Genomic DNA, 10,507 nt, shown 5'->3' on the forward strand with positions numbered 1-10,507 from the left:
ACAACAGCCTGAGAGAAGTGACTGCTCAGCCTGGACAAGGGGAGCTCAAGAGGATTCCACCCATGGCCATCAATCCCTGCAGGGAGGAACGTTGCGGCAGCATTGCAGCTACTAATGAACTTCCCAGTACATCAGTAGCAAAATATGCTACTAAAAAGGAAAGACAAAACTATTGTAAAAAATCTCTCAGTCGTTAAGGACACATTCTAAGTAATGAAAGGTAAAACAAAGCAGAGCCCAAAGCTGTATTAAATCTCTACTCGGGTCAGAATTCTCCTGAATTCTGCCTGATAAGTGCCACTTCCTGCCCCACAAGTTCAACCTCCCGCCCAACAAGTGCCACCTCCCGCACCACAAGTGCCACCTCCTGCCCCACAAGTGCCCACTCCTACCCACATGTGCCACCTCCTGCCCCACAAGTGCCACCTCCCACCCCACAAGTTCCAATTCTCGTCCCACAAGTGCCATCTGCTGCCCCACAAGTGTCATCTTCTGCCCCACAAGTGTCACCTCCCGCCCCACAAGTCTCTGCTTCTGCCCCACAATTTCTACCTCCTGCCCCACAACTTCCTCCTCCCGCCCCACAATTTCCACCTCCTGCCCAACAAATGCCACCTCCTACCCCACAAATGCCACCTCCAGACCCACAAATGCCACCTCCAGCCCCACAAGTGCCACCTCCTGCCCCACAATTGCCACCTTCCGCCGCACAAGTGTCCCCTCCTTCTCAACATGTGCTGCCTCCCGTTCCATAAGTTTCTGCTCCTGCCCCACAAGTTCCACCTCCTGCCCGACATGTTCCACCTCCTGCCCCACAAGTGCCACCTCCTGCCCCACAAGTTCCACCTCCTGCCCCACAAGTGCCACCTCCTGCCCCACAAGTTCCACCTCCTGCCCCACAATTTCCACCTCCCACCCCACAATTTCCACCTCCCACCCCAGAATTTCCACCCCCTGCCCCACAATTTCCACCTCCTGCCCCACAACTTCCACCTCCAATCCCACAAGTGCCACCTCCCGCCCCACAACTTCCACCTCCTGCCCTACAAGTGTCACCTCCCACCCCACAAGTGCCAGCTCCTGCCTCACAAGTGCCACATCCCGCCCAACAAGGGCATTGAGAGGAAATGAGGGACTTCGGGGGGCTATGGGGGCCTCCAATGGCCAATGGGGTGAGATGGGGTCAATGGGTGGCAATGAGGGGCAATGGGGGGCGATGGGGTTTAATGCGTGCAATGGGGGGCATTGGGGAGCTATGGGGGCAATGGGGACAATGAGGGGCAATGAGGTGCAATGGGGGGCAATAACGGGCTGTAAGGGGGGCAATGGGAGGGAATGGGGGGCAATGGTGGGTAATGGGGGGCAATAAGGTGTAATAGGGAACACCAGGGGGGCTGCAAAGGCCAACATGTATGAATGGGGGTCAATGCGGGGCTGTAATGGCCAATGGGGGGGCAATAGGGCAATGGGGGGCTGGCAGAGGGTCATTGAGGGGCAATGGGGGGGCAATGAGATACAATGGGGGGCAATGGGAGGGCATGGGGGGCTGGTAGGGGGGCAATGGGGGGTAATGAGGGGGCAATAAGGGGCAATGAGGGGTAATGGGGGCAATAAGGGGCAACACAGACACAGTGCGGAGTCAGGCGGGTAATGGGAAGGAATGGGGAGCAATAGGGGGCAGACAGGAGGGCAATAAGGGGCAATGGGGTGCAATGGGGGGCAATAAGGGGCCGTAAAAGGAGCAATGAGGGGCAATGGGGGGCAATAAGTGGCTGTTGGGGGGCAATAAGTGGCTCTTATGGGGCATTAATGGTCTTTTTGGGGGCAATGAGGGGCAATGGTGAGCAATGGGAAGGAATGGAGAGCAATGGGGGCAATGGGGGGTAATGGGGGGCAATAAGGGGTTGTTGGGGGGCAATGAGGCGCAGTGGTGGGGAATGGGATGTAATGGGGGATAATGAAGGGCAATGAGATACAATGGGGGGCAATATGGGGCAATGGGAGGGAATGGGGGCAATGCGGGGCAAGAAGGGGCTATGAGGGGGATGAGTGGCAATGGGGGGCTATGGGGGGTAATGGGGCAGTAATGGGGAGCAATGAGATACAATGGGGGGCTATGAGGGGGAATGTGGGTCTGTTAGGGGGCAATGGTAGGGAATGGGGGGCTGTTAAGGGGCTGGTAAGGGACTGTAAAGGGGCAATAAGGGGCTGTAAGGAGGGCAATGAGGGGCAATGGGGGGCAATGCGAGGGAATGGGGGGTAATGGGGGGCAATATGGGGTAATGTTGGGATGTGGGGGGCAATAAGGGGTTGTTGGGGGGCAATGTGGGGCAGTGGTGGGGAACGGGGTGTAATGGGGGATAATGAAGGGCAATGAGATACAATATGGGGCAATGGGGGGCAATGGGGGGCAATGGGGGTAATAAGGGGCTGTAAGGGGAGCAATAACGGGTTGTTAGGGGGTAATGGGGGGCAACAAGGGGCAATAAGGGGCTGTAAGGGGGGCAATAAGGGGCAATGGGAAGCAATGGGAGGGAATGGGAGGTAATAGGGGGCAATATGGGGCAATGGGGGGTAATGGGGGGCAATAAGGTGTTGGGGGGCAATGAGGGGCAGTAGTGGGGAATGGGATGTAATGGGGGGTAATGAGGGGCAATGAGATACACTGGGGGGCAATATTGGGCAATGGAGGGAAATGGGAGGGAATGGGGGACAATGGGGGGCAAGAAGGGGCTATGGGGGGGATGAGGGGCAATGGGGGACAATGGTGGGTAATTTGGGGAATTGGGGGGGTAATGGTGGGCAATGAGATACAATGGGGGCCTATGGGCGGGAGTGGGGGGGGTAATGGGGGGCAATGAGATACAATGGGGGGCTATGGATGGGAATGGGGTTCTGTTAGGTGGCAAGGGAAGGGAATGGGGGGCTGTTAAGGGGGTGATAATGGGCAATAAGGGGCTGTTGGGGGGCATTGGGGGGCAATGGGAGAGAATGGGGTGCAATGGGGAACAATGGGAGGGAATGGGGGGCAATAAGGGGCTGTAAGGGGGGCAATGGGAGGGTAATGGGAGGGTAATAAGGGGTAATGGGGAGAAATAAGGGGCTGTTAGGGGGCAATAAGGGGTTGTAAGGGGAGCAATGTGGGGCAATGGGAGGCAATGGTGGGACAGTGGGGGCAATAAGGGGCTCTTGGGGGGCGACAGAGGGACACAGGGTGGCGTCAGGGGGGCAATGGGGGGCATTAGGGGGTAATAAGGGGCTATGGGGGGGGATGAGGGGTAATGGGGGGCAATGGGGACCTCCAATGGCCGATGGGGGGCTGGCAGGGGGGCAAAGGGGGGCTGGTAGGGGGCGACAGAGGGACAAGGGGAGTCAGGGGGGCAATGGGGGGGCTATGGGGGGCAATGGGAGGTAATGGGGTTAATGGGGGGCAATGGGGGGGAATGCGGGGGATGGGGGGTAATGGGGGGCAGTGGGGGCAAGGTGGGGGACACGGGTTCTCTGACACACCTGGGGCAGCAATGGGACTGCAGTGCTGCTGGAGATGGGGCTCTGGTTACTGCACGGTGTGGCAGAGCAGCCCCAGCCCAGCCCTGGGGGGTGGGCACACAGTGCTGGGGAGCCCCCCGTGGTGATAGACTCCAACCAAGCCTCGTTCAACACAGGCAGCAGCATCACATGGAGCTGGAGGTGGAGCGTGAGCCTGGGGCCAACAGCAGCCGAGTTCCCATCAATGTGCTGATGGCCTGGACCCCTCTGCAGCCCCTTTGGCACCATATGGGGCTGTGCTGCCATGGGGCAGGGACGCCTCATTCCCGACCCTCTTTCACCCCACAGGACCATCTGCCTCATCTTCGTCTGCCTCCAGCTGCTGCTCATCGCTGTGCTGGGCTCTGCCCTATTTTACGCCCAGCACTATGACCAGGAGCTGCTCTATCGGCTCCTGCTGCGGGTGCTGCCCCAGCCAATGTACGCTTCCGTGGCGTACTTTGCGAGCAGGACCCTGCGTGTGGGCTGTGATGGGCTGCTGCCCATCTGACCACCCAGCTCAGTAACCCCTCCCAGCTCGGGGCTGCGTGCTGGGATAGGGGACAGGGCTCTGTCCCCACGGAAGGGGCCTCTCCTGTGCTCCTGCCCCCAGGCACAGCAGTGGGGCAGTGCTGGCAGGCGGCTGAGTGCCACCACGTTGGACTTGCTGGAAATCAGTCTGGACTGTCATCGGGAGTCGCTGTCAAACAACAAACCTCTGATGGCCCATCAGACTGAAGATCCGCACCCGACAGCAGGACGTGGATGGATCTACCAGCGCTGAACCGCCTCGCTTTGCTGCCTCTCTGTCCCTCCTTCCCTGTCTTCTGTCTCTACTCTTGGTCTTCTTTCATTCTATGGCTCATCAGAGCAGCCATGGCCTATAAGAACGGCCTCTAATTGTAATTAGCCCATATTAACCCATTAGCCAATGTTACCCCCAATTGGTTGTTGTTAGTTGTTAAGAAATCCCTCAATAAAATCCATATCATTATTCCACTCAGTTTGGAGGTTGGGACCCTTTGCTTTGGAGATGGGGGAAGATTCCCCCCTTGAAAAGCACAGAGTGAGAGCAGACGTAGATAGGAAGAGAGATGGGATGGGCAGCATCCATTCTGCACTCAGATGCTGCTTGGTCTGCATGCTTCTCTTCTGCTTTCATATGAAGTTCATACATGAAGTTTACAGATGAAGTTTATAGATGAAGGCTGCAGCAAAGTGTCTCTGCTATGGAGCCCTGGAGGGGGATAGAGATGGAAAACGGGGAAGAAATGGCAACTAAAAGCAGAACCCTGATGCCAAATGGGTCAGCAAAGTGTATAATCCCCCCTGTGGCGCAAGTGGTAGAAGTGCCGCTCTGCTGCATAGGAGGCTCGAATCCCGGGGGGTTGGACTCGATGATCTCTAAGGTCCCTTCCAACCCGCACGAGACTATGACACTATGATACTATGATAACCCCAAGGAATAAAAGGGCGAATCCCGTTCAAAGGCCTGAACCCAAGGACCAAAGATTGAAGCCCTTTTAGATGCACCCCAATGCCCAGTGGTGCATCCCTGTCACCAAACCCTGAGCCCCAGGGCTGGTAGTTGTGGCTTTAAGGCCCCTTCCAGCAGTGTATGGGGAGAGCAGCTTCAGGGAAGCCAAGGCTGCAGTGGGTAAGGGATGTGAAGGGAAAAAGGGGGACAAAAAGGCTCTTGATGGGTTCTCTGCTCTCTGACTTGGCTGTCTGGGATGGGGAGCAGAGCAAACCCCCACGATTCAAGAGGAAACAGAGTCCTGCTGTTCCACCTGCAGCACCACGAGTCCATGGGGCCGGATGGGATCCATCCATGAGTGCTGGGGGAGGTGACAGCTGAGGCTGTTGGTGTCTGTTGGTCTGCACTGACATCAGCAAAACTTCCACACCATCCGCCATGGGTTTCTCCTGAGGAAGCTGCAGCCCATTTGGGGGCACTTACAGGATCATTGTATGGTCATTTGGGGGGATTTCGGGTCATTTGGGGTCATTGGCATGCATTGGTGCACTCTGAGCTGGGTGAGGAACTGACTGGAGGATGGGCCCAGACAGTGGTGGTTGAATGGAGCAAGAGCCAGCCAGCAAACAGCCATCAGATAACAGCAAGTGGGGCATGGATTGATCTGCTATGGGGTAGTGAGGGTCTTATTGCTCCCTATAACCCCAAAAGGGAGGCTGTGGTGAGCTGGGGGTCGGTCATTGGGAGGACACTGGGGTGATGTCGGGAGTGATGCTGTTGGGGTGACATTGGGGTGACGTAGGGATGACGTTGGGGTGACATTGGGGCTGTGTTGGGGTGACGCTGGGGTGATGGTGTTGGGGTGACATTGGGGTGACATTGGGGTGGTACTGGGGCTATGTTGGGGTGACGTGGTGACATTGGGGCTGTGTTGGGGTGACACTGGTGTGATACTGTTGGGATAACGCTGGAGTAATGTTGGGGAGCGATGTTAGGAGTGACGTTGGGGTATCACTGGGGGTGATATCAGGGAGGGAGGGATGCTTTTGTTGCTGGGGGGTGACGCTTGGGGGTCAAGTTGGGGTCATGTTGGGGTTATGTTGGGGTATCCCTTAGGGGGCGACATCGCTGGGGTGGCGATGGGGGCTCAGTTTGGGGTGACACCGGGGTGCAGTTCCGCTCTTTGGCCACGCGGTGGCAGCAGAGAGCTCTCCGCTCTCTTGACCACAACGAAACGAAGTCGGGTCAGCAGAACCGGACCGGAACCGCGCATCCGAATCCTTACGGAACACAAAACTCAACACTCCAATCTGCATCGTTCCCATTTACAGAGAAAACCTCCTGAGAAACACCCCTCCTTTTTCCCCCCCAACCCAGAACCGACCCAGCCCCATAGATACGTTCCGGAACCAGCCCGTGTGCTGCCCTCAAGCCTCCCCCCTCAATAGGCGACCCAAAGGCACCAGAGCCCCCCAGCGCTGACACCGCACGTCCACTCTCCCCTCCCTGCCCCAAATTAGGGCCAGACCGCGGGGGGGCAACGAGGCGGCCGCCACCCACCCCCCATCTCCGTCCCCTTCATCCAACACGAAGGGGGTGATGGCGGCGGGGGGTCGAACCCCTTCCCACACCAAGCGGCTTTCGGGTCCCCCCCCCAGCGTTTCCCACATGGCGTCGAACATGCGGCGTCGCCTGGAGGCGTCCCAAGGGGGGGGGACGGCCAACGGTCGCAATTGAGCCGCTACGGGTAAAGGAAGGGGGGGCAAAGAGGAGACGGAGACCCCCCCCTCCCCCCCGAGGAGCTGAATACGGCATTGACCGGGAGGAGGGGGGGGAGGGAGCGGGAGGGGCGCAGGGTGAGCCTTAATTCTGCTCCCCCCGACCCCAACCGCACCGAGCGGCCCTGAGCCCCCCCCCCCACCTGCAGCAGCAGCGCCAGGACGTGGAGGCGATGAGGGGGGGTCGCGTCGTCGGGCTCCAAACGGAGGCAAAGCCGTAACCCCCCCCCCGGGGCTCCCCATCGTGCCAAAGCCCTCCCGTAACCGCGGGGATCCCGGGGGGCACCGAAAGGCGGGGGGAGCGGCGGGGGGGGGTCGGGGAGGCGATGGAGGCGGAAAGGAGGGGGGACAGAGCGGAGGCTGAGAGCCGACCCCCCCCCTTCCGTGGTTATCCGATGGGGGGGAAGGCGGAGCGGGGGGGCGGCCAAGACGGTGCCCAACTTGGGGGGACCCAAAGCGGTCGTTAAAGCGGCGTGAAGCGCAGCCCGGTCGCCGACGTCGATGTCCCCCCCCCCGACGCTGTGCGGGCTTAACGGAGGAGCTCCGTGGGGCAGCAGGGGGGCGGCAGCGCTCAGCACCCCCTGCCCCCCCCTCCACTCTCCGTCCCCCCCCCGGCTCCGGGCGGCCAAACGCCGCAGGTAGCGGCTGCACGCTTTGGGCCGGGGGGGTCGGGCGCCCGAGCCAATACTCTCAGGTACCCCCGCAGCCCCCCCTCGTTTCGGGGGGGGGGCGCCCCCAGCACCCCCTGCCTCAAAGCGGCGCCCAGAGCCCCCGCCCAACCCCCCGCCCCCCCCGCGGCCTCTAAGATCTGGGGGGCGAAATGGGGGCAGCGCAGCAGCAAAGAGGTGGCGGCTGCGACCAACTCGACGGGGGGGGTCCCGCTGCCCCCCAAGTGTTTAGATAAGGCCACCAGAGCCCGGCAGAAAACACCGGGAGGACCCCCCCGAGCTGCCAAGCCCACCACCAAAGCCCGGAGCCAACAGCTGCCCCGCTGCCCTTCATCCCCTCCCCCGGAACAAGCAGCGGCCGCCAGCTCTAAGTGGGGCAGGAGAAGCTCGGGGGGGTCGGAGAACGTGGGGAAGAGGCTGGCGGCCAAATGGGGGGGTAAGGGGGGCGAGGGGGGGGTCCCGAGGCAGAGGAGGAAGAAGAGGCGCAGGGAGGGGGGCAGAGCTGGGTGCTGGGCTAAGGATGCCAAGCGCTGTTGGAAGGAGGCAGGAATGGGGCAAAGACCCCCCCGGGACCCCCAGAGGGCGGCGTGGAGCAACGCCGGCTCCGCAGTGGGCAGCAGTTGGCTTAGAATAGGGGAAGAGCTCGGGGGGGGCTTCTCGGAGCCCCCCAGCACCCACAGCAGCTGGGCCTGGGCTGCGGGGGTCAGGAGGAAGGAGTGGGCAAGGAGGTGGTGTGGAAGGGGGGGGATGGGATCCACCGAGGGGCTGCTGTGGGGGTACCCCCTGGGATCCTGAGATGCTCCATCATTGGGAGCCCTGGAAGTGGTGCCGTGGGGGGGGTCCTTGTGATCTGGAACCCACAGTGCTTTGCCAGGGGGACCCTTGGGATCCAGCAGTGCTTTGCCAGGGGGACCCTTGGGATCCAGCAGTGCTTTGCCAGGGGGACCCTTGGGATCCAGCAGTGCGATGCGGAGCGGATCCCCAGCATCCAGTGATGTGACAACACTGGGACCCCCGGGGTCTGTAAGGGCTGCATGGCAGGGAGGTGCATTAGAAGGGGAAGGGGTGCACTGGGATCCAGAGGAGCTCAGCCCCACGGTGACACGAGGCTGCCCAGGGCTGTTGGGACCCAGTGGATCACAGTGTGAGGCTGGGCAGGGATCTGGCAGCAGGTTGTGGAAGGAGCCACCTGCAGACATAGGAGATGCTCCAGGATCTGGTCCAGCAGCACGGCAGGATTCAACAGGATCTGATGAGAAAGAAAAGAGATGGGGGTGAGATCCTCCATCCATACTAAGATCCCCTGGATTACCCCCCCCCAGCCCCTCCTCCCCAGCCCTATAATGGGATTCCAATGGATCCCTTGATCCCTTCCAGTACCAAGGTGATGATCCCTGGGATCCCATCACCCCAAATTCAGCCCCCAGACACTCCCCATTACCAATGCAGAGCCCCCCCCCCCCCCCCCCCAATAAGATTAATCCCCAATCCCACCACGGGATGCCCTGCATCCCCATCACGCCCCCCCCACCCCATCATGGGATTCCCATGGATCCTTTCCATTACCAACGTGAGGATCCCTGGGGTCCCATCACCCAAATTACGTCCCCAGACCCTCCCCAGTAACAATGCAGAGCCCCCCCCCCCCCCCCATAAGGTTCTTCCCCCCCCCCCCCCCCAAAGCTTCTCACCTTCCACCAGCAGCAGCACCAGGGGCTGAATGGCAGAGGCTACAGCCAAGCGACCCAGCAGGGACCTCCGAGCCCCACAAGGCAACATCCTGGGGGGGTCCCCCGGCCCCCGGCCCCTCAGCAGCTCCCGCAGACACTCAGCTGCTGCCGCCGGGGCCCCCCCCTGCTTCACCCCCTCGGCTTCCTGCAGCAGGAGGGTCACAAAGGGGGCAACGACACCCACGGACCCCCCCGTGCCGGTGGCCAATAGGACGGTGACGGTGGCCAGAAGGAGCAGAGCCCGGGGGTGACCCGGAGGGTTGTGGGGCAGAGTCAGCAGCTCCAGTAGAGCCTCGTATACCGCCGGGACCCCCCCGGGACCCCCGCATGCTTCACGGGGGTACTCGAGCAGCAGCAGCAGCAGCTCCACCTGTAAGGGGGGGGACACACAGCCCTCCGTGGAGACACAGCTGACACGTCCCCACCCCTCTGAGGACACCCCCCCCCCCACCCTGTAGGGCCGTAGGAACCAAAGCGACAGCGGAACGCCAGTGAAGCGGATCGCGTTTCTCAGGGGGACCCATTTCCGCAGAGCACGCGTTCCCTCCGGGGGAGCGGGTTACGGCACGGACCCATTGGGGATAATGGGGGGAAACCGGAGAGGCCTCACCTGGCGGCGTGAGGCGGAGGGGGGGGAACGGTGCAGGGAGCGGAGCGCCGGGGGAGCGGAAGAGGTTTGTGGGCTGAGGGCCGCCAACAGCCGCCCCCAAGGCCCCAACATGGCGCTGCGGGCCGCACCGGAAGTGATTAGCCCGCCCCCTTCATAGCCCCGCCCCCTCGGTGCCCTATGGCTCCTATAGGGCCGATACAGCCCTTCGCAGCCTCCCTATATCCGCCCTAGAGCCCCGACAGAGCCCCCTTCAGCCCCCCCGTAGATTCCCCGTGTCCCTCATAGAGTCTCTACAGCCCCATAGAGCCCGCAGAGCTCCTATGGAACCTATACAGCTCCCTCTGTAGGCTCCTATAGAGCCCCCGTATCCCCTCGGAGCCCCCTGTAGCCCCTGTTGAACAGTGAAGCAGGAAACAGATGCTCTGCTGGAATTCGGAATAAAGGGGGGCTAAAAGGGGGATAGTTAAAGGTAGTTTATAGAAACAAGTAAAGGGAACTTAAAGGTAGTTTGTAGAAACAAGTAATAGAAAATTAAAGGTAACAAGTAAAAGAAACAAGGGGCCTGAGAGAGCAGGGAGGATGCAGATAAGGAATGAGACCTCACGGACAACATCAGGCAAAGAGGAGAATAGATAATGTAAATACCAGAAGAGGAGTTGCATCCCCCTGATAAGAACAAGAGGGGTCTGCATGCTAAAGAACTACTGAATATGTAT

The 10,507-nt window shown here is 60.5% G+C and overlaps 1 protein-coding gene across 7 annotated transcripts in view; it reads right to left on the reverse strand.

Moving 5' to 3' along the window:
* Positions 1 to 9,955, reverse strand: part of LOC146752160 (uncharacterized) — a 31,605-nt gene extending 21,650 nt beyond the window's left edge. For 6 of the 7 annotated variants that reach the window (XM_085532781.1, XM_085532782.1, XM_085532780.1 and 3 more), the window contains exons 1-3: positions 9,792 to 9,954; positions 9,143 to 9,551; positions 8,641 to 8,700 (exon numbers count right to left, since the gene is read on the reverse strand). In XM_085532781.1, coding sequence (XP_085388907.1) covers positions 8,641 to 8,700; positions 9,143 to 9,551; positions 9,792 to 9,902 — 580 coding nt within the window. In that variant the 5' untranslated portion in view covers positions 9,903 to 9,954. Of the gene's footprint in view, positions 1 to 4,244; positions 8,701 to 9,142; positions 9,552 to 9,791 lie in introns of all 7 variants that reach the window. The other variant, XM_085532778.1, reaches the window with a different exon arrangement.
* Positions 9,956 to 10,507: the final 552 nt, after the last annotated feature.

This window comes from Coturnix japonica, unplaced genomic scaffold (assembly GCF_054131305.1).
Source record: "Coturnix japonica strain WE unplaced genomic scaffold, WE-NBRP24 Scf050, whole genome shotgun sequence".
NCBI lineage: Eukaryota > Metazoa > Chordata > Aves > Galliformes > Phasianidae > Coturnix > Coturnix japonica.